General features: G+C 45.9%; 1 protein-coding gene across 6 annotated transcripts in view; it reads left to right on the top strand.

Annotated features, from left to right (window-relative positions):
- LOC142297092 (uncharacterized) overlaps positions 1 to 16,751 on the top strand; it is an 86,848-nt gene extending 70,097 nt beyond the window's left edge. For 5 of the 6 annotated variants that reach the window (XM_075341346.1, XM_075341343.1, XM_075341344.1 and 2 more), the window contains one exon: positions 12,398 to 13,052. In XM_075341346.1, the coding sequence (XP_075197461.1) occupies positions 12,398 to 12,909 (512 nt within the window). In that variant the 3' untranslated portion in view covers positions 12,910 to 13,052. Of the gene's footprint in view, positions 1 to 12,397; positions 13,053 to 15,047; positions 15,141 to 15,632 lie in introns of those variants that run through there. The other variant, XM_075341347.1, reaches the window with a different exon arrangement.
- The last annotated feature ends 7,745 nt before the right edge of the window (positions 16,752 to 24,496 follow it).

The raw sequence follows: 24,496 nt of genomic DNA, 5'->3' as shown, positions 1-24,496 counted from the left end.
CTGTGTGTGAAGCCGCAGGAGCGAGGAACATCTCCTTACCTGCGTCCCGGCTGCAATTCGGAAGGAAGAAGGTGGGCGGGATGTTTACATCCTGCTCATCTCCGCCCCTCCGCTGCTATTGGCCGCCTGCCGTGTGACGTTGCTGTGACGCCGCACGACTTGTCCCCTTAATCTAGTGGGTTAGCATAATTACCCTATATAATATAATATCCCTGTCTCTAGAGGGTTAGTAATACTACCCATGTTTTAAAATGTATTATCCAGAGGGATAAAAAATACTACTCATGTTTTCTAGTTAGATAATAACAATAGCCCTGATGTCTGGGGAATTAGTAATGCTAAACATGTTTTCTAGTAGGTTAACAGTATATGGGTCTGTATATGTTTTTGAGTCTGGAAGGAATATCACTGTCTAGAGTATTAGTAATACTACTTATATTTTCTAGTGTGCTAGTAATGCTATCCCTGATGTTTAGAGGTTTGATAATACTACCCATATTTTACACTATAATACAGTATTCCTGGAGTGCAGAGGGTTAATATTAATATCCCTGATGTTTAGTGCATTATTTATACTATCACACTATCGGGTGTGGATCCTTGCACCACGTAACGGTCTCACCCTGGAGGGGTGTGACTAAAGCGGGCTTTACACGCAACGACATCACTAACGAGATGTCGTTGGGGTCACGGAATTCGTGACGCACATCCGGCCTCGTTAGCGACGTCGTTGCATGTGAAACTCACGAACGACTGTTAACAATCAAAATTACTCACCTAATTGTTGATCGTTGACCAGTCGTTCTAATCCCGATTATCGTTGCTGTTGCAGGACGCAGGTTGTTCATCGTTCCTGCGGCAGCATACATCGCTATGTATGACACCACCGTACCTGCGGCCGCCCGCAATGAGGAAGGAAGAAGGTGGGCGGGATGTTCCGCCCGCTCATCTCCGCCCCTCCGCTTCTATTGGGCGGCCGCTTAGTGATGCCGCTGTGACACTGAACGATCGCCCAGTTAGAAAGGAGGCGGTTCGCCGGCTACATTGACGTCGCTAAGCAGGGAAGTACATGTGACGGCTCCTAGCAATGTTGTGCGCCACTGGCAGCGATTTGCCCATGACGCACAACCGATGGGGGCGGGTGCTTTCACCAGCAACATCGCTAGCGATGTCGCTGCGTGTAAAGCCCGCTTAAGTGCCTACTGGGTTTTTACCAAATCCTCTGATGGTGAGGATGGACTGGGCTACCAGTAGACACTAGGTAGCACTCCAGGGCAGTTCCTGATACTGCAGTAGCTGACCCAAGGGTCAGGGGCACAGGTATGGAATGGCAGGCAGGCCAGAGCGGGTACTGGAGACAAGCAGGACTGGATCGGCGCAATCTGAAGGAAACTGAACCAGAGAATGACTAGACTAGATGGGAACAACAGACTAGAGTACTAGCAGGTACAATCACTCTAGGAACCTAATTGCTCAGGCACCTCTCTAAAGGGGAACGAGCCTTAAATACACTAAGACTCCCAGTCATAAGCTGGCAACATTTCAGAATGTGCGCACGCTATTCCTTTGAAGCAGGGAGCACGCGTGTGCCCTAAACATAAAGGCCGCTTTTCACGCTGCGATATCGCTCAAGCGATCTCGTTGGGGTCACAGAATTTGAGACGCACATCCGGTCGCTTTAGCGATGCCGTTGCGTGTGACACCTTTCAGCGATTTTGCATCATTGCAAAAACGTGCAAAATTGCTCATCGGTGACATGGGGGTCCATTCTCTAATATCGTTGCTGCAGCAGTAACAAAATTGTTCCTCGTTCCTGTGGCAGCACACATCGCTCCGTGTGACACCGCAGGAACGAGGAAACTCTCCTTACCTGCCTCCCGCCCGCAATGCGGAAGAAAGAAGGTGGGCTGGATGTTCGTCCCGCTAATCTCCGCCCCTCCGCTTCTATTGGGCGGCGGTTCAGTGACACAGCTGTGACGTCGCTGTGACGCTGAACGAACTGCCCCCTTATAAAGGAGGCGTTTCGCCGGTCACAGCAACGTCGCAGGGCAGGTAAGTAGCGTGCCGGGTCTGGGCGATGTTGTGCGCCACGGGCAGCGATTTTGCCTGTGTCGCACAACCGATGGGGGTGGGTACCCACGCTAGCGATATCGGTCACGATATCGCAGCGTGTAAAGCGGCCTTTATACTAAGAAATCTGCGCGATAAGCCTCCCAAGACGGAGCAAAGGCAAGGAGCCGAGAGAACTCTGACGGCCAGCTGCGGCGGTGAACATCTCAACATCCCTGCCAGGGAGATACCACAGGGCAGTGCAAGGACGCTGGTGTTACAGTACCCCCTTTTTATGTCCTTTCTTCTCCATGCCTCCCAAAAATTTCTTCAAAAGAATTGGTGCCTTCTTTTCTCTCTGGGTTCCCACAACCTCTTTACGGGAGCAAATCCTTTCCAGTCAACCAGGAATAGTTTTACTTTTATCCTTCTTCATAGCCAAGATATTCTGCACTTCAAAGACATTTTCAGAACAGACCGAAATAGGCTTCAAGCAAGGATCTTTGAAGAAGTGGTTCATGATGACTGGCTTCAGTAAGGATACAGGGAAGGAATTGGGCACACGTAAAGCAGTTAGAAACTTGTAGGATGCAGTGTTGATCTGCTTGATGATCTTGAAGGGACCGATGAAGCATGGATCGAACTTCTAGGATGGATCCCTGAGTCGAGTATATTTTGAGGAGAGCCATACCTTATCCCCAAGACGTAAAAGGCATCTAGTCTGTTACTTTTGTCAGCATGTTTCTTCATCTGCTCTGAAGATTTTTTAAGAGCAGTTTTAGTGACCTCCCAGATTTTAGAGAAAGCCCTGGAGAAACTGTCTGCTGCTGGAATATGAGCGATAGTTGACACAGAGAGAGGTATGTTAGGCTCCTGACCATAAACTATAAAGATGACTTAATTGAAGCCTTGCTAACATATGGCAATAGCTTATCCCAGTCTTTGTGGTGCGCATTCGTGAAATGCCGCAGAAAAGTTGTCAGAATCTGGTTGATCCGCTCTACCTGGCTGTTGGACTTTGAATGGTAAGCGGATGATAAATCCAAGGACATGTTCCGAAGTCTACAAGTGGCACTCCAAAATCTGGAAGTGAACTGGATGCCCCTGTCGGACACGATATGAAGATGGAACCCTTGAAGACGGCAGATATGCTAGATAAACTCCTTTGCAAGCACGAAAGCTGATGGGAGATCAGGCAGTGGGATAAAGTGAGCTATCTTTGAGAAGCGGTCCACTACCACCCAGATGACGGAAAACCCAGAGGACACCAGAAGATCCATAATAATATCTATTGCTACTGTGTTTCCCTGAAAATAATCTCTAGTGGGAGTTTTTAACAAGGCTTAAATATAAGAAAACACCCCCCCCTTACCCCCGAAAATAAGACTTAGTCACAGTTCAATAATGAAGCGTCCATGCAGCTAAAAAAAGTTAAAGAATACTGCAGGACACTTCATTATAGACAGCAGACACCCCTAAAAGAAAGAAGACCGAAGAGAGAAGATGCTGCGATCATACTCACCAGACGCCGACCGGGAGCAGTGGAACGCATCAAGGACCTGTGCTGGGACGCACACCCATACACATCAGATCACACACACGCAAAAGATCACACATCAGATTGCACACACACAGTCACCACATCTAGCTATACTGATTTGCTTTTGGGCGGCATAAGAACCTGTGACGCTGAAGCTGTACAGTGGAGCTCCAGGACCTGTGGGTGGAACGCGTCATAGAGACAAGAGAAGAGAGTCCCCTGCTGGCTGGAAACAAGTGATATCACCGGATGTGGTGAGCGTGCGCTGCGCGATTGTATGTGCGATCTCGTGTGTGTGATCTGATGTGTGAGTGTCGGCCAGAAGGAGGGGAGGACGGCGCGCAGCATTCCTTCTTGGAGCTCCCACCAGAGATCGCAGGAGGACCTGGGAGCCACGCAGATGCCCAGGATCTGGTAAGTATGACGATCCTGGAAAGGGGATCTGCATTTTTGGGGGGGGGGGGTAAACTTACCCCCCAACCATGTTTCCCCTGAAAATAACACCTAGTGCTTTTGTCGGGGCAAAAAATATCAGACTGTGTCTTATTTTTGGGGAAACAGGGTATGTGCTGCAAGGGAGCCATAGGAACAGGAAGTGGTGGAAGCAATCCAGACTGTCGTTGCTTGGGAGTCTTATTCAGAGTTCAAGAAGGGCAAGCAGAAACGAATTCCAGAATGTCCATTCACATGGATGGCCACCGGTAATGTCGTGTGGTAATTTGAATGATCTTTCTCTGCCTAGCATGAACAGCTATTTTAGAAGAGTGACCCCACAATAAGATTTCCTTTCTATCAGCTTCAGACATGAAAGTCTTGCCAGGGGGAATTTGTGACAAGTCCACTGAAGCCAGAGTAATCATTTTGGTGGGCTCGATTTTGTGTTGGAGCTCCTGCCGCTGGTTGGTGGGTGGAAAGGAACTAGAGAGTGCATCTGCCTTGATGCTTTTGTCTGCTGGACGAAAATGAAGGATGATGTTAAAACGAGCAAAGAACAGAGATCATCTAGCTTGGCACGGATTCAGCCTCTGTGCAGACTGAAGATAGGCTAGGTTCTCATGATCTGCGTAAATAATAACTGGATGAATGGCACCCTTCAGCAGGTATCACCACTCCTCCGGAGCCATTTTTATTGCCAGCAACTCTCGATCCCCAATCGAATAGTTGCGCTCAGGAGCAGAGAAAGCTTGGAGAAAAAGCCACAGGTGACCGTTCAGCCAGAGGGTGACTTCTGCTTATGTACCGCCCCAGCTCCAGAAGATGTAGTATCTATCTCCAGGAAGAACTGTTTTTTCATCTCGCATTTATGAAGCAAGGCAGCAGAGGCGAAGGTCTGTTTTAGGGAGAGAAATACAGTGTTAGCCTCCATAATCCAAATCTTCGGATTTGCACCCTTGCAGGTCATTATTGAGATCGGAGCATAAGAGTCGAGAAATAAGAAATTAGCAGCAGTAGTTGGCAGATCCTAAAAAGCATTGAATTGCTTAAATGCTAGAAGGACAGGACCGTATGAGAATTGATGACAGTTTTTTCAGGATCCACCTTAAGACTGGTGTCTGAGATAATTTAGCTTAGGAAAAGAAGTGAAGACTGTTCAAAGATGCACTTCTTAAATTTGGCACATAGTCGATTCTCCCTAAGTCTTTGCAAGACCTGGTGGATGTTCCTTCTATGAGGGGTACAATCTGGTGAGAAGATCAAGATATCATCAATATACACAACCACGCAAGAGTAGAGCAGGTTTTTAAAGATGTCATTTATGAACCCTTTAAAAATAGCTGGAGCATTACTGAGCCCAAATGGCATAACAGGATATTCATAGTACCTGTCCTGGTTGTTAAAAGCAGTTTTTTCCATTTATCTCCTTGAAGAATTAAAATTAAGTTGTGAAGATCTTAGCCCCTCTTAGATGGTCAAACAATTCCGGGAATATTAGCAATGGATATTTTGTTCTTCACCATGATCCGGTTGAGACCTCTGTAATTAATACAAGGCCGTAGAATTCTATCCTTTTTCTTCACAAAGCAGAAACCCGCTCCTGCCAACGAAGACAATTTTTAGATGAGCCCTCATGTTAGATTCTTTTTGACGTAATCAGACATGGCTTGGTTCTCTACCTGTGAAAGAGGGTAGATACTGCCTTTAGGGGGCGAGGAGCCCGAAAGCAAGCAATTGAGACAATCGTATGGCCTGTGTGGAGGCAACATCTCAGTCTTCATCTTTGTTGAAGACGTCCGCAAATGACCGACCTGACAGGAAGCAAGCCCAGTAGGTTACATAGCGTTGCAGGAAGTCGGACTGCCTGTATGGAGATAAGACACCCTTTGTAAGTGGATTGATCCCTACAGAGCACCTCTCTAAAGCTCCAGTCTGTCGGGTTCATGGTACGGAGCCAAGGCAGTCCCAGGAGGAGAGGGCGAGACAAGTTTGGAAGCCCCAGAATGGAGATCATCTTCGTATGCAAAGTTCCTATCTGTAGTTCCACTTGTTCAGTAGCAAAGTGTACGGAGTTGGTTAAGGCCCTTCCATCGATGGACATCACCATCAAAGGACTCTGGAGGCATCGAACAGAAATCTGATACCAATGCACCACAGCTTGCTGCAGGAAATTTCCTGCCAATCCTGAATCCCATAGTTCCATCTCATAGAATCAGGTATCACCAAACAAAACTGTCAGTCAGCGGAGAGGAATTATTTTCATCCACTTCAACCTTTCCAGCAGGCTTAAGGGCGGCTTTGCACGTTGCAACATCGCACGTGCGATGTCGGTGGGGTCAAATCGAAAGTGACGCACATCCGGCGTCACTTTCGACATCGTAGTGTGTAAATGCTAGATGATACATTTAACGAGCATATCATCGGTGTATTCTCAAACATTTCCATAATGCCGGTGCCGCGACAGGTACGATGTAGTTCCTCGTTCCTGCGGCAGCACACATCGCTGTGTATGAAGCCGCAGGAGCGAGGAACATCTCCTTACCTGCCGCCGGCGGCTATGCGGAAGGAAGGAGGTGGGCGGGATGTTTACATCCTGCTCATCTCCGCCCCTCCGCCGCTATTGGTCGCCTGCCGTGTGACGTCGCTATGACGCTGCACGACCCGCCCCCTTAGGAAGGAGGCGGGTCGCCGGCCAGAGCGACGGTCGCAGGGCAGGTGAGTGCATGTGAAGCTGCCGTAGCGATAATGTTCGCTACGCCAGCTATCACAAGATATCGTACCTGCGACGGGGGCGGAGACTATCGCGTGCGACATCGCAGCGTGCAAAGCCCGCCTTAGGCTTGTAAGTTTTTGACTTCATGGAACCTGAACGGGTGAGATGTCCCACGCTACCGCAGTATAGCACAGGCCCTTGGCACGACTGTGTTCCTGTTGCTAGGTTAGTTTAACACGGTCTACCTGCATCGGTTCTGAAGCAGTCACAAATGACTGAGAAGTTAGCGGTCTCTAGAAGTCTTCTCTCACTTGTGACCTCTATGGACAATTCCTGGAATCTGAGATCGATCCGGATAGCCAGAGAAATTAGATCATCAAGATTAGCAGGGGTATCATACACAGCCAATTCGTCCTTCATCCTCCTGGAAAGACCTTCCCAGAAGGTGGCTACCAGCGCCTCCTTATTCCATTTAAGTTCAGAGGAAAAGGTACGGAATTCCACAGTATATCTCATATTGTCCCACAGAATGGCTACCCTAATGCAGCCTGAGAAGGAAAAATGCTACAGAGGAAACGCAACCCAAGACATCAGACCTTACTGAAGGCCTCCAAGATGACCCAAATGTCCGAGGTGATAGGGTCTTCTTTCTCCCAAAGGAGGTTAAGAGCCTTTCCGTCCAAGTGGGACATTCTAAAGGCCACCTTGGCTCGGTCTGAGGCCAGTTTCAGACGTCCGTGTTTAATCAGGTACATGTCACATGCATGGTTATTTTCATACGTGTGTCACACATGTCATATGTGTGTGTGTAATACATGTGTCACACGAGTGTCACGCGTGTGTCACACGTGTGACATCAGTGTTTGCATACATGTGACACAGGTACCGGAGAAAATACGGGTCTGTGAAATAAAAAGATTTTCCATATTTACCTGCTTTCTTCGGCTTTGCTGCCTCCCGCTCTTAACCGCCGCTCATTATATTTATTGATTATTCACCGCACTCAGGACCTGGAACCTGGAGCAGCACTTGGGACAGCGCTGGGTACAGCATCACCGAGGACAGCAACGCGGGGACAGGTGAGTATTCTGCAAGTAAAGGGACATCCAGGAGGTCATCGGAGTTCCCAATGAACTCTGATGACATCCTGATGACACCCGCGCTACAGCTTCACAGGTTCATCAGAGTTCATTAGGAACTGTGATGAGTCCCCGATGCTGTTCCCGTTATGCTCCGGCTTCCAGGTTCTCACTACACACACGTATCCACTAAGCACATATAAACACATATGTATATACACATAGCAGACACACATCGATACACCGAGCACATACACACAGTGCACATGCATGTATACACTGAACACACCCACACACACACTCTGCTGTATACCCACCCAGCGGTGCGGTTCTCCGGCACTGATGTCCCCCTGCTGCTCCTGCTTCCAGCTCCACAGGGCACTGAATATTCAGTGAGTATAATGAGCTGGGGTCAGGAGCGGGAGGCAGCAGAGCCGGAGAGAGCATCGCTAAATATAGAAAATATTTTTATTAAAAAGACCCGTGTTTACTCCGGTACGTGTCACACTGATGTCACACGGATCACATCAGTTCGCGATCCGTGTGACACCCGTGCTGCCGGAGAAATAACGGACATGCCTGAGTGTGTGCGTGCGGGGTCACACGGTCCGTGTGAAAACACGGACGTGTGAGTAACAGCAAATAATAACATGGGTACGTGTGGCATCCGTGTTAAAAACGGATGTCACACGTACCTGAAACACAAACGTCTGAAACCAGCCTCAGGTGAACTGTTGGGCCAGCAGTTCAAAATGCAATGTGCACTGATTGATGAAACCTCGGCATAGGTTAGAATCACCGTTGAGTTGTGGAGGGGCAGACAGAAGTGGACTGGATCCATGAGCGAATAGGACAGACTGGGCAGTAACAGCCGGGGCTGGTGCCGGCAAGGACTGGTGGAGTAGGGGTGCGACTGTGGTCAGGTCGTTCAAACGGACATTCACCATTTGCAGGATGGATAGGATTTGATCTTGCTGTTTTTCGTTGGCGGGTCAACAAAATAATTCTGAGAGCAGAGGGGGATTGGAGTCAGCGCGGTCCATAGCCTGAGCAAGCTGTCACTCTACTGGGTGTGGACTCACTGCAGAAAATTGGTAGGAAAAATCCAGCATCTGCTTAATAAGTTTAAAACATAGCTTTAATGAAAAAAAAATCCTTAAAAACAGTATGACAACTTCATCTTTAAAGCATATGTAGACCAGATGTCCGTCTATGTGTTTCGAGCAATAGACTTGCTCTTAATCATGACTTAAGAAGTCAGAACTTCTGATGATGAGAATGGACTGGGCTGCCGTTGGACATGAGCTACCACTGCAGGGCAGTCCTCTGTACTGCAGGAGCTGACCCAAGAGTCAAGGATTGAGGAACAGAACAGAAGGGCAGGCGGGACAGAGTGAGTACTGTATACGGGATAGGAACAACAGACTAGAGTACTAGCAGGTCTAGGCACACAAGGAACCTAATTGCTCAGGCACTTCTCTACAGGGGAAGGTGCCTTAAATACACAGACTCCTAGCCATAGGCTGGGGACATTTTAGAATGTGCACGCCTTGTCCCTTTAATAGGCAGGGAGCATGTGCTAAGGATCATACCAGGAGACCAGCGCGACGTGTGCAGATTTTGGTCCGTGGTAACTCGGGGCCAAGGAAGCTCTCCGAATGGAGCAGAGGCAAGGAGCAGAGAAGAGCTGTGCAGGGATGCTGGCATTACATATGCTACATATTTTCTCCTAGGATAATTATATTTTTGGTATCGAGAGGGTTAGATATACTAACTAGGACTTCTATTAAGATAATATTAATATTCCTGGTGTCTCTGAGGGTTTAAAGGCCCCGTCACACTAAGCAACATCGCTAGCAACATCGCTGCTAACGGACAACTTTTGTGACGTTGCTAGCGATGTTGCTGTGTGTGACATCCAGCAACAACCTGGCCCCTGCTGTGAGGTCGTTGGTTGTTGCTGAATGTCCTGGGCCATTTTTTAGTTGTTGCTGTCCCGCTGTGAAGCACAGATAGCTGTGTGTGACAGCGAGACAGCAACAACTAAATGTGCAGGCAGCAGGAGCCGGCTTCTGCGGAGGCTGGTAACCACAGTAAACATCGGGTAACCAAGAAGCCCTGTCCTTGGTTACCCGATATTTACCTTTGTTACCAGCCTCCGCCGCTCTCACTGTCAGTGCCGGCTCCTGCTCTGTGCACATGTAGCTGCAGGACACATCGGGTTAATTAACCCGATGTGTGCTGTAGCTAGGAGAGCAGGGAGCCAGCGCTAAGCATTGTGCGCTGCTCCCTGCTCTGTGCACATTTAGCTGCAGCACACATCGGGTAATTAACCCGATGTGTGCTGTAACTAGGAGAGCAGGGAGCCAGCGCTCAGTGTGCGCTGCTCCCTGCTCTCTGCACGTGTAGCTCCGTGCGCTGGTAACCAAGGTAAATATCGGGTTGGTTACCCGATATTTACCTTAGTTACTAAGCGCAGCATCTTCCACGCGGCGCTGGGGGCTGGTCACTGGTTGCTGGTGAGCTCACCAGCAACTCGTGTAGCCACGCTCCAGCAATCCCTGCCAGGTCAGGTTGCTGGTGGGATCGCTGGAGCGTCGCAGTGTGACATCTCACCAGCAATCTCCTAGCAACTTACCAGCAATTCCTATCGTTGTTGGGATCGCTGGTAAGTTGCTTAGTGTGACTGGACCTTTAGTGATACTCATGCTTTCTAAGTATATGAGATTATCTCTGGGGCCTAAGCTCAGAATTATATCTCTATTATCTAGTCAGTTGATATTAACTCACTAGATATAAACACAAGGGATAATATTAAGTACCTGTAGTGGGTTTGTAAATAAATTTAAACCAACAAAATACAGGGATAATAATTATTTCTTTGGTATCTAGTGCATTTATTCCTTCAAACAAGTTACCTGTGGGCTGCAGATTGTAACTAACAAAGGGCTGTGCAGGATTCAGTATGTATTTAGGAAATCCTTGTTCCTTCTGGACCTAAGGTAGTCTGATATAATAGAAGTTTTTAGCAGCCAAAAAGGTTGATTTCAATCAATATTATTTTTTTTTGCCAATTTGCACCTTTTTGTGATTTGATTGAACAAGATGTCAGTAAATTTTTCCAATTTTGCTGGCTTGCGTTCAGCAGTTTGGTTATGCAAAACAAATCTTTATGCCATCAGTGGAGATCCAAACCAGGACACAGATCACCGTAACGGCCGCCAGTGTGTTTTGCCATTGTAACAAGGCATTGCACATTGTTGACCAAGATATCGACCTTCACAGGTCAACCAGTCATTCAAAAAGAAAGTCTCTACTGCATAGCCAGAGTTAGGAGTCGTAAAGTTGGGGTTCATCTCAACAGCTCGTACAGGCAAGGATGAACATCAAGAATTATAATGTGTGGAAGTACAATATGTGAAATATTTGACATTGTGGTAGAGGGAGGGAAGGAACTGAAAATAATGGGGGTCACTGACATACACGGGATTGTGGAAATACTGGAATGAGAGAAGCTTAAAAGGATTGTCCACTACTAGAACAACCCCTTCTGATTCCCTATGTTCCCAGGTAAAATAATAAAGCCTATACTGACTTTCCACACCGGCGCTTTTCCAGTGGTGACACAGTTTGAGCTCCATAAGTCTCGCTCTTGTGACGTCACACGAGCGCTGTGTCAATCAGTGCCACCTTCTGTCTCTTGGACCAAACGAGTTAATCAACAGGAAGTGAGCGCTGTGGCTGTGCTCACTTCCTGTTGATTGCTTGTTTCGTCCGAAGGCAGGGAGGCCAAAGCAGATGCTGATTGGACACTGGGCTCGTGTGACATCAAAACGCTGGAACGGGACCAACACTGAAGGGAAGCATAGAACATCTGGGAGATTGTCCTAGTAGTGGGCAACCCCTTTAATGTTATGAACTGTGACTCCAGCAGAATAAAGGGGAATTGTGCAGGTCACTGGGATTTAGCTGCATTAGAGAGTTGTCCCATCTGGAGCATTTATGGCATTTATTTAAAGGATATGACTTTCATCTATGAAGAAAAGTAGGCCCTGTCGTCAGGAATGAAGTAGTGGTTGTCTTTGTGCAGCTTGTCCCATTCCTTTCTATCGGAGCTTGGAGAATTCTCACTTTCTCGGCAAAGGTATCACTCATTTGTGGCGTGTCCTGTCACTACACCATAAATGTACAAGATGGGAATACCCTTTTAAAGAAAGATTTGCAATAATAATATTAGTTGAATCCAGACTTTGGAGTTATAGGATTGGAGAGATTGTCAGAGATGGTGAAGATGAAGGTCTAGGATTACAGAAACATGACAACAAAAGAATTATGTTATAGCCAGAATTTCTAATCCTACATGCTACCTGATCCAGTAAGATTATAGGACTGCATGTTGGGACGAATGGAATGAAATGAGTGAAGATGCCATAGAAGATGCCAGTGTCTCAATCATATAGGATTTGTAGAAATTGTAATTGTCTTGGGATTAGAGGAATGGTTGAAACCTGACAACGATGTGAAGAGTTGATTGACTTGCAATTCTTTCCTATAGTAACGCAATAACTTTTCTGTGTTTAGAGCCCATCGAATGCGTCCATTCAGAAGCGGCCTGCAGATTTTCTCCTCAATGCCAGGATGCAGCTGAGGACTCCAGTAAAGACTCTTCAGAAGAACCATCCATCATATCACCAGACAGTCAGCATCAGCCCACGGATGTAATTGGAGTAAGAGAGACCTCTGCGGAGTTAAGCCCCGAGCCACGTGACCACCACCAGTTGTCCACTATAAGCAGCACTCTGCACAACCTGACCTCTCACCAACGGGAGTCTAACCTCCTCATGCAGGAGCAGAATGCCATCTTGTCTCAGATTGCATATTCTTTGAATCTTCTACAGATCCAACAGACAGATGGACTGGCCACCCTGGGCAATATTATACAAAGGGGCATTGAGGTCATACGCCCTTCCTCATGTACATCGCCCAATGATCGGACCACAGAGCAGCCCAATGTCCACACAGGTCTGCGGCGGCAGTTGATGACCATAAGCCGTGCCGATCAGCCTGTTCCTCCCAAAAGAAAAATTACCTAGTCAACGCCTTACCCAACCTCATAAATATATCGGTTTCACTTTCATTGTTTTTTGGGGGGGTTCTGGTGATTATTTTTTAGAAATGTCTATGAATTAAAAAAATATTTGATTGTTGTTTAAAATAAACAAGTTTTAAAAACAAATGAGAATTTTTTTATTTCTCGTGTTTAGCGAATGATGGAGAGAAAGCGTTGTGTGAGCTGATGAGTCCCCTTAAATACCATGGCATTTTTCAGAATATAGTAGGGTACAAGTGCCTAATGTGTAGGATGAGGATAGAGAAGCTCATTTACCCTGCCAGGGTTACTGCTCTAGTTGCCCATCTGACTAGTGAAATTTGTGCGCAACTGATGGTACCTGCCATAATGTGCCAGACAGAGATCTAGTCTGTACTAATTTTAGACTTGGACAGGATTGTGGTCATATGGGCCTCATTTCTAGTGGCTTCAGCATCTCCAACACTATGACAATAAAATGGCCAGTATTCACCATTCTGTCCTAGGGCACCACTCGTTTGTGATCCTCTCTGCTCAACTTGTCTTTTCTGATGCACTGTTTGATTATTTAAGTACTACTAGCTCTGGGCTTTATAGCAGGGACCACGGAGCTAATTTCAGGTCAAGATAAGGGCTTACAAACGTTAGCTGGCCACCTTGGAAAATATATCGTTTTCTGTCTTAAAGTTGGCACTTGTCCTGCCCATCATCCAGTACATATTTGATGATGTAGCTAGCGGTTAAAGACCCAGTTTTTTTGTCGTCTTTAGCCTATCCTATACATGCCCAAGTGGTGGTGAATTCAGCAACTCCTGCCTGGCCCAATGTGTCACATGATCCTGGAGTCACAACCAATATCTCACATTTATATTCACTATGACTGCTTACTGATTACACAGAAATATTTTGTGAATGTTTTCAACCCAATTTGTGTGCTCCAATCTCCCTAATGAGATGTAATGCTTCATGGGCTGGAGAGTTGTTTTTCAGGGGTTGGAGTTTGGATCTTTATGCAGTGGAGTTTGGTTCTGTATGCGATGGAGTTTCATTCTTCATGGCTTGGAATTTGGTTCTTCATGGGCTGAAGAGTGGTTGTTTATGCGGTGGAGTTTCATTCTTCATGGGTTGGAATTTGGTTCTTCATGGGCTGAAGAGTGGTTCTTTATGGAGTTTGGTTCTTCATGGACTGAAGAATGTTTCTTTATGCAGTGGAGTCTGGTTCTTTATGCGGTGGAGTCTTGTTCTTCATGGGTTGGAATTTGGCTCTTCATGGGTTGAAGTTTGGTTTTCCATAAGGTGAAGCCTAGCTTGGAGCTAGGTTCTTCATGGGATGGACATTTTTTTTTATTCTTGGCTTTAGTTGAGGGGAAGTTTTGGTTCTACATTTGGTTTGGCTCTCTGCGGATTAGCCTGCTGCAGTGATTTTCCCTATCAAACTATTTACCAGCTGACAATGTAATAGACTAATGGTGTTACATCCTGGAATGCGATTCTGATGTGTAAAATTATGGTAATAGTCATCAGTTGGTGCTGATTATATTGTGACGGAGATATAATCCTTCTATGGTTCATTTACTTTAAATCAAGCCTTCTATTTAAAGTATGGAGATTTATTGTTGGTGCACACAGCCAAGACATTTGATCATAGCATTATCAAGGCCCTGATGTTGGACATTCCCTTCTTTTTCATTAATAAAACCATCTTTGATCTTACCAATGGAAAATGGTAATGAAAAGAAAACCACAGCCTTGTTATGCTTTCTACCCCCGTAATGAAAGGGGTCTTGGTGCTCATTGTTATTTTTGATTCTTCGTTCCACTGACCTGATTTGCATCCATACTTTGATTGTAAACTAAGAAAATAGTGAGAGACGGCAACCCTTTAAAAAGAGCCGAGTGCTAAGTTCAGGACCTTGGGTCAGCTAAGTGAATTAAAATGATCTGTAAGGATTGGAGAGTTTCTTTAAAGCATATTTTGGTAAAATCAGGACAATAAGAATCAAGTGCTATTGATGTCTAATGGTTAAAGGTCGACTTAAAGTGACAAATTCGGTTGCTGACTCCTCTCCAAGACGACTTTTGCCCCTTTTGACTATTATCCTGCAGATAATTTATCTTCTGCTCTTCTCTCTTGCTCCATAGACAGTAATTCAGCTTCCAGGATACAAGAGATGACAGACATTTGGATAAACCAAACCTCGGAAGATACAGAAACTGCCGAATATTCCAACCAAGGTGAATGAAAAGACACCATAACCATTACCTCCAAACCTGCCAACAGCATACTTATGCTTCCAGGATGCATATGTCTGTCCAAACTATACCCAGTAAAACCCAATGATATCCCAATCTTATGTAGTAAGCTGGTGCCTGATTTTAGCTCATATGTCCATGTCCACCTAAACTCGTCTACCTAAGCCAAGGCCAAGTTCAGCCATTACTGCCTAAACTAGTCAGTTCAACACTATTCATACTCAGCCGTGCCCAAGTCATGTCCAGGTCTGGCTTGATGGCCAGATATGCCTAAACCATGCCCAAGTCAGCTAATGTGTTAGAAAGGTGCACCAGTTTGTCCAGTCACACCCAAACCATTCCAGGTTATTAAACTGTGACCAGGTTTGCCCAATCATGCCAAATCATACAACGGATTTTCTTCTTTGTAGCTTTGGGGGCCTGAATGGGCTGGGAGTGTATACTCTATAACAGAGTGGTGTCTTATATTTACAGAGAACAGAGAAGAGATGACGACTGTGGATGAGCCAGCTGACACACATTGCTTCATCAACGGCTCACTCTATCGGTGGAGCAGTTTGCACAATCACGTTGGCATCCTATCTCCTCTGCCCCAGCACAGAAGAGACAGGCCATATGAGTGCAGTGAATGTCCTAAAACTTTCTCAGACTTATCCCGTTTCTTAAGACACCAGATTGGTCACACAGGGGGAAGACCATACCACTGCCGTCACTGCGTGAAGACATTCCGACAACCCTATGAGCTCATGGTTCACCAGAGAGTTCACACTGGAGAAAAGCCGTACCAGTGCACCGTGTGCGGTAAAAAGTTCATCAAGAACTCGATCTTGAAGGTTCATCAGCGAATTCACACAGGAGAACGACCCTACAAGTGCACCCAGTGCTCTAAGAGTTTCGTCCAGTCACATCATCTAAAGACTCACCAGCGGACCCATCTAGGCAGTAGGCTGCAGAACTTCTAGTAGAAAAGATTCGGGACTAGGGGTCTTTTCTGGGGAGAGTGGGATCTTGAATTGAAACATAGTGTGGAGATTCCTTAATTTCACCAAAGTTCATTTCAAGTCTGATTCAAAATATTTTGTACAAAGATCGGTACAAATTTCCAGCCATAAAGTCATGCCAATCCTTGACAATAACGGTTAATGGCAAACATCTCCAGATTCCTACCATTGGACACTTTGACATGCATATGACTAAGTTCAGAGTGTTTTTTCATGGCCCCATTGTTTTTGGGAAATCATTAAGCCCTAATTTAGAGGATCCTGTTCTGGCATATCAAAACCTGTTCAGCCTGTAAGAATGTGGGAGAAGAATAGAATTTGTGGTTTTTGTTTCTTATGGCATTGTACCGTACGTCTACTGGAGGCAGATGTAGCAGTCTCATTCAGGTCCTGGTGCTAAAGGGTCCCTGCCATAGAAGACATCAATATTATAAACGGTACATGGGGGAAAGTTAAAATTTAAATACTGGATCCAAGAACTTAATTTTACCCTTCTGTGGGCTCTACAGTAAAAGGGCCCTAAAGTCAGTGTTTGACGTATAACTGGATATGTGATAAGTGTGATTGATAAACGTCCAAATTCAGACACCTCCTCTGACCTTAAAGAAGCACTCCTACTAATTGTTTATTCATTAAATGTGTGTGTATGCGCATGTAATGTAGTGTGTGTGTATTAATCTGCTCACCTACCGCTGCTTTTTCCAGAATCTTCTCCTCCTGTCACCGCTGTGCAGACTGTCCAGGTTACGCTACGCTGTGCCTGACCTGGAAGTGACTTTCACAAAGTAGGCCTAAGCGGCGTCAGAACGAGACTTACAGCTTGAAGGCTTATATTGTAAGTGTCACTTCTGGGTCACGCATAGGGTATAGAGTGAGACGGTTAGTCGCAATCGAAGTGACGTCACAGAGGAGTGGTGAAGAATGTCGCTAGATCCTGAAGACCGCATCGGTAGGCAAGTACAGTGAGGGAAATAAGTATTAAACACTAGAGATGAGTGAACCCGAGGTTCAGTATTCATACCGAACACAGACTTTTCCCAAAAATAAAGAGTTCAGGTGCATTATACATGCACACCACTTGCGCGAGCATCGCTGTGCTCTGGTATGCTCGGTACTCAGCCCTGTGCAAGCCACTTGCAGTGTTTAAGTGGCTTGCGCTGTGGGTAACAACAGCATGATCGGATGTAGTGTGCACTAAAAAAAAATAATGGATAAACCCTGCCCCTGGCAGTGATTTGTTTATGGCTGGATGCATGTGGGCGGAGACCTGAATTGCCCAATTAGTGACTTCCATTGGGATTCAGGTCAAATCCGAGTCCCAAACCGAACATTAGAGTCCGGCTGAACTAAACTTCCACGGGTCCGCTCATCTCTATTAAACACATCACCAATTTTCTATGTAAATATATTTCTCACCAGTTGTCATTAACAACCCAACCAATCCACACAGGCAAATAAATCAAACCATAGATGTCATAAATTAAGTGATGTATAATAATGAGAAATGACACAGGGAAAAAGTATTGAATACATGAAGAAAGAGAGGTGCAAAAAGCCCTGGAAAGTCCTGACACCAGCTGACATCTATCAGTAATTAGAAAGCAATTCTGTCACTTAGTGAAAAATAATATCAGCTGGTTTAACTGATGGCCTATTGAAAGGTGTCTCATTATCAAGGTGCCACACAAGAAACATCTCATAATGAGCTAAATCAGTGAGCTGTCTCAAGCCGTTCGCAGCCCTATTGTTGCAAAACATACTAATGGCATTGGTTACGGAAGAATTTCTAAACTACTGAAGGCTCCAGTGAGCACTTTGGGGCCATAATTCAGAAGTGTAAAGAACATCATTTCGTCATAAGCTGGCCACGACCAGGAGCTCTCCACAAGAGAGAGAAGTAAAAAAAAAATATCAGAAGAGTTATCCAAGAGCCAAGAACTACATGTGGAGAGCTACAGAAAGACCTGGAATCAGCACATACAATTGTTTTAAAGGAAACAATACGTAATTCTAACGCCCGCAGTGGCTGCTGTGTCCCCGTTCCCTTCTGCTGTCTCCCAAGGCCTGCGCATGCCGCACAGGGCTCCTGAGAATGCCCGTAGGGTGCATGCGCGGAAACGCCCCTTTTCTTCAAGGGCCAGTACGCTCTGACCCGGAAGTGCCTCTCATCTCGACTGAGAGGCATCAGGTATTTATGGCACCTTCCCCTTTATGGTAGGTGCCTGGGCAATGAGTTGTATACGTTGTTAGTTCTCAGGTCCCTTTTCTGTGCTGCTGTTACTGTGCTGTGTGCTGATTCCTATCTGTGCTTCAGTGCATGACAAGTCTGCTGCTGCTGCAACTATCCTTGCCAGCCGCTTCCACTATATCCGCTGTTGCAAGTATCTACACCAGCCTGCCTCCTACGATATCCTCTGCTGCAAGTATCCACATCTGCTGCTGCTACTTCATCAATCCCGGTCGAATCCACGACACAGGCTGCTGCTGCTACTTCTACTGTCAGAGACTGTCAGTGTTCTTTCCCCTGGAGCCAGCTGTCGCACAATCAGTCTTCATGAGTGGCACCCAGTCTCACACCTGCAGCGCAAAACCCTCACCATTAAAGGCTCTAGTGAAAACTAGGTGTGTTTCCATAGTCAAACCCCTTTAGGTTTTCTGTGTGCTGTGGCCCCAGGGGTCCACTAATCCATTGCTTTCCCTGCGAGCACTACAGTTTGCCCAGGCCATGGATCTCGCTAGTCCCAGTGCTGCTCAATTCCTGCAGCAAGAGTTGGTCCAGCAACGTGAACAATAGGACCGGTTGCCATCTCATCTTCGGTCACTGGACACCCGCTTCCAAGCCATTTCTCTGTCGAACTCGGTATCGGATATGGTTCGTACTCTAGCAACAAATCCAGCTCCATTTGTTGTCTCCTCCACAATTTGATGTTGATCCCCAATTATGCAGAGGCTTCATAAACCGGTGATCCTTGCACTTCGAGCTGCTGTCACATCTGTTCTCTTCAGATCGGACCAAAGTGGCCTTTATGATATCGCACCTGAGTGGCAAAGTTCTGGCTTGAATTAACCCACTGTGGGAGAGAAGTGAGACAATGATCCAGAACCTGCCGGCCTTCTTGTCAACATTCCACAAGGTGTTCAACGAGACATTTTCAACAAAAAACAGGCTGAGATCTTGCCACCACATAGGTCGTATGACCGTCCTATTGACCTCCTCGGTTCCACTCCTCCTCGTGGTCGTATCTACCCTCTGTCTCAGGCTGAGACTGTACATTAAGGAGAATCTGGAACAAGAGTCATCCAAAAGTCCTCCTCACTATCCAGAGCCAGATTCTTCTTTGTAAAGAAACGGGTCTCTTCAGCCATGTACTGACTATAGAGGTCTCAACCAAATTACAGTAAGAATAAATACCGCTGCCACTTATACTGAAATTGTTCGACCACTTCCGAGGTTCCAGGATTTTCAACAAACTTGACCTCCGTAATGTGTATAACCTCGTGCAGATATGGTTGGGTGACAAATGGAATACGGCCTTCAATACCCGAAACAGCCATTATGAGTCATGCCGTTTGGCTTAGCAATGCATCGGTAGTCTTCCAGGAATTTGTCAACGATATATTCTGAGATCTGCTCTACTTATGCTTGGTAATGTACCTGGATGATATCTTGGTGTTTTCTTCCGATCTTCCCACAGGCAGGAGAGATGTTAGCCAGGTGCTGCAGAGACTAAGGGAGAATAGTCTCTATGCCAAATACGAAAAGTGCCTCTTCGAGCAATCTCCCCTACCATTCCAAGGCTATATAATCTCAGATACCAGCCTGAGGAAGAATCCAGACAAGGTACAGTCATATGAAAAAGTTTGGGCACCCCTATTAATGTTATCCTTTTTTCTTTATAACAATTTGGGTTTTTGCTATTTCAGTTTCATATATCTAATAACTGATGGACTGAGTAATATTTCTGGATTGAAATGAGGTTTATTGTACTAACAGAAAATGTGTAATCCGCATTTAAACAAAACTTGACCGGTGCAACAGTATGTGTACCCTTATCAATTTCTTGATTTGAACACTCCTAACTACGTTTTACTGACTTACTAAAGCACTAAATTGGTTTTGTAACCTCATTGAGCTTTGAACTTCATAGGCAGGTGTATCCAATCATGAGAAAAGATATTTAAGGTGGCCACTTGCAAGTTGTTCTCCTATTTGAATCTCCTATGAAGAGTGGCATCATGGGCTCCTCAAAACAACTCTCAAATGATCTGAAAATAAAGATTTTTCAACATAGTTGTTCAGGGGAAGGTACAAAAAGTTGTCTCAGAGATTTAAACTGTCAGTTTCCATTGTGAGGAACATAGTAAGGAAATGGAAGAACACAGGTACAGTTCTTGTTAAGCCCAGAAGTGGCAGGCCAAGAAAAATATCAGAAAGCCAGAGAAGAAGAATGGTGAGAACAGTCAAGGACAATCCACAGACCACCTCCAAAGACCTGCAGCTTCATCTTGCTGCAGATGGTGTCAATGTGCATCGGTCAGCAATACAGCGCACGTTACACAAGGAGAAGCTGTATGGGAGAGTGATGCGAAAGAAGCCGTTTCTGCAAGCACGCCACAAACAGAGTCACCTGAGGTATACAAAAGCACATTTGGACAAGCCAGTTACATTTTGGAAGAAGGTCCTGTGGACTGATGAAACAAAGATTGAGTTGTTTGGTCATACAAAAAGGTGTTATGCATGGAGGCAAAAAAACACGGCATTCCAAGAAAAGCACTTGCTACCCACAGTAAAATTTGGTGGAGGTTCCATCATGCTTTGGGGCTGTGTGGCCAATGCCAACACCGGGAATCTTGTTAAAGTTGAGGGTCGCATGGATTCAACTCAGAATCAGCAGATTCATGACAATAATGTGCAAGAATCAGTGACGAAGTTGAAGTTACGCAGGGGATGAATATTTCAGCAAGACAATGATCCAAAACACCGCTCCAAATCTACTCAGGCATTCATGCAGAGGAACAATCACAATGTTCTGGAATGGCCATCCCAGTCCCCAGACCTGAATAGCATTGAACATCTGTGGGATGAGGTGAAGCGGCTGTCCATGCTCGGCAACCATCAAACTTAACTGAACTGGAATTGTTTTGTAAAGAGGAATGGTCAAATATACCTTCATCCAGGATCCAGGAACTCATTAAAAGCTACAGGAAGCGACTAGAGGCTGTGATTTCTGCAAAAGGAGGATCTACAAAATATTAATGTCACTTTTATGTTGAGGTGCCCATACTTTTGCATCGGTCAAATGTTGTTTAGATGCGGATTGCACATTTTCTGTTAGTACAATAAACCTCATTTCAAACCAGAAATATTACTCAGTCCATCAGTTATTAGATATATGACACTGAAATAGCAAAAACCCCAATTGTTATAAAGAAAAAAGGTTAACATTAATAGGGGTGCCCAAACTTTTTCATATGACTGTATCAGCAGTGCTGAAGTGGCCAAGGCCCGACAGTTTGAAAGCGATCCAGTGGTTCCTCAGTTTCACCAATTATAGGGAGTTCATCCCGCAATTCTCATTCCAACTTCTTCCCATGTCGGCTCTGACCCACAACGGGGAGAATCCAAAGGTGTTGACTCCAGAAGAAGGAGACGCATTTGTCACCCTCAAGCAGACGTTCTTTTCGGCTCCAGCGCTGCATATACCAGAGACTAGTAAGCCGTTCATCCTGGAAGTAGATTTTTCATCCTCCAATGCCTCCTGGTAAGACAGTAACTTGTGGATTCTTTTCCAGGGCCTTCTCTCCTTCCCAGCCAAACTACCCGATGGGCGACCGAGCACTGTTGGCTCTGGAATAATGTCGATATCTGCTCCTGGGAGTGGTGCATCCAGTCATCATCTACACCAACCACAAGAACTTGGCCTACCTACAGTCGGCTCAGGGGTTGAATCCGCGCTAAGCCCGGTGGTCATTATTCTTCGCCCATTTTGATTTCTTTGTACATATCCACCCTGTTGAGAATGTCAAGTCCTATGCGCTGTCTCAGTCGTTGCTGTCGGCCGACCAAGAGGAGGAACCTCAGCATATTATTGAGCGTTCCATGATGCTGTTGATGGCTCCCATAAACATATCTCGAGTCCATCCCAGTAAGACGTTCGTTGCTGAAGCAGACAGAAAGCGAGTTCTTCAGTGGAGTAATTTCTCTAAACTGGCCGGCCATGCTGGACAGAAGTCGTCCCTTCAGCTGATTTCTCTGCATTATTAAGCTGCGACAAGATGTTTTGGAGTTTATGTCGGCCTGTCCTTCATGTGCCCTCAAGAAGACCCCAAAGAAGCTTCCGGCTGGGCGACTGCTTCCTCTACCAGTGCTATCTGCTCCTTGGCAACATATTTATATGAAATTTATCACCGACCTGCCGATGTCCTCCTCTTACACTGCCGTCTAGGTGGTAATAGACAGTTTTTCAAAAAATGGCCCATTTCACGCCACTTACTGGGTTGCACTCTGCATCAGTGCTTGCTGAGCACTTAGTTCAGCATATTTTCCGGCTGCAGTCTATCGATCTACATTGTGTCTGACAGAGGAGTTCACTTACGTCTCAGTTCTGGAGGGTCACCTGCAAGCTACTCGATGTCACCTTGCACTTCTTGTTGGCCAAATATCCATAGTCTAATGGCGAAGTGGAACGGATTAATCTGCTCCTGACAAACATCCTGTGGCACTTCATCAATGAGCACCATAACGACTGGGTCAAGTTCCTTCCATGGGCGGAGTTCTCGTATAAGAATCGTGAGTGAATCCTCCGCCAAGTCTCCATTTCACATAGTGTATGGACAGCGACCCAAAATCCCATTCCCTGTGGCGCTCACCTCCGACAATACTACTGCCGATTCCCTCGTCAAAACTTTCTCCGATATCTGGGTAGAGACCAAGTCCTCCCTGGAACAATCCTCCATCTGTATGAAGAGGCATGTGGACAAATTCCAGCCCGGAGACAAGGTACGACTCTCTTCCAAGTACTCTAAGAAAAAGACTGATGGCACATCCTACCTTTCTAATGGGAACAGGTGCAAACTGAACATGAAACATAGTAATAAAAAGGAGACAGTTGTACTTTGTAGAGCAAATATGGGAATATAGACATACATTACTGCTATGGAAAACATGTAAATGTTGAGATACCTATCACACAAAAATGGCCAGTTTTATGTGAGTCCAACAGCAAACTGCAAGGTGGCCTCTTTTTGTTGGGTCCCTGCCTACTCTAATGCCTCTCTTTGGGTTATAAAAACCCTTCAATTTATGGGCGGACAGGAACCCGCAAATGAAAAATTAAAATCGCCTGAGGCTGAAGAGCAGGAGTGCTCAATCAGAAGGTATGACTCTGTAATCTAAGAAAAAGACTGATGCCACATCACATCCTACCTTTCTAATGTGAACAGTTGCAAACTGAACATGAAACATAGTAACAAAAAGGAGACAGTTGCACACTGCAGTGCTAAGATATGTGAATCATATATGAGAATATAGACTTGCATTATTGCTATGAAAAATATGTAAAAACTGAGATACTTGTCACACTAAAATGGCGAGTTTTATGTGAGCCCAACAGCAAAGCAACCTCTTTTTGTTATGTCCCTGCCTATCCTAATACCTCTCTTTGGGATAAAAAAAACCCCTCCAATTTATGGGTGGACAGAAACATGTCTCTTCTAAGTACTTCCACCTCAAGTTGCTTTCCTACAAGTTGGTTCCTCGCTTTATCGGTCCCATCAAGGTGGTCCAGTGAATTAACAAGGTATCCTACAAGTTGAAGCTCCCGGCCTCCTTATAAAGTCCCAAGTCATTTCATGTGTTGCTTCTGAAAGTTGTCATCCGGAGCCGCTACTACAGGGATTTGTGCCTTGCCTCCTTCAGTCGGTGATGTACACCTCTGAGTTAAAATCCATCGTCGCTATGAAAAGGTTCCTAGACAAAACCTACTTCTTGGTGAACTGGATGGGGTTTGGCCCCTAGGAGAGGTCATGGGAGCCCAGGGAGAATATTAATGTCCCTCTTCTTCTTGAGAGATTCCTGGAAAAGGTGGTGTAACGTCGGCACTCTCAACTTCCTAGCCGCACAGCGGGGGCTGCTCTGTCCCCTATCCCTGCTGATATCTCCCAGGGCCTACGCATGCCACACAGGCGTCCTGGGAATGCCCATAAGGTGCGTGCACGGACACGCCCTATTTCTTAAAGGATCAGTACGCCATTACCCGGAAGTGCCTCTCAGCTCGGCTAAGAGGTGTCAGGTATTTAAGGTACATTCCCCTTATGGAAGATGCCTGGGCAACGAGT

The sequence above is a fragment of the Anomaloglossus baeobatrachus genome, chromosome 3 (assembly GCF_048569485.1).
Source record: "Anomaloglossus baeobatrachus isolate aAnoBae1 chromosome 3, aAnoBae1.hap1, whole genome shotgun sequence".
Taxonomy (NCBI): domain Eukaryota; kingdom Metazoa; phylum Chordata; class Amphibia; order Anura; family Aromobatidae; genus Anomaloglossus; species Anomaloglossus baeobatrachus.
This window is presented reverse-complemented; position numbering and strand designations above follow the sequence as displayed.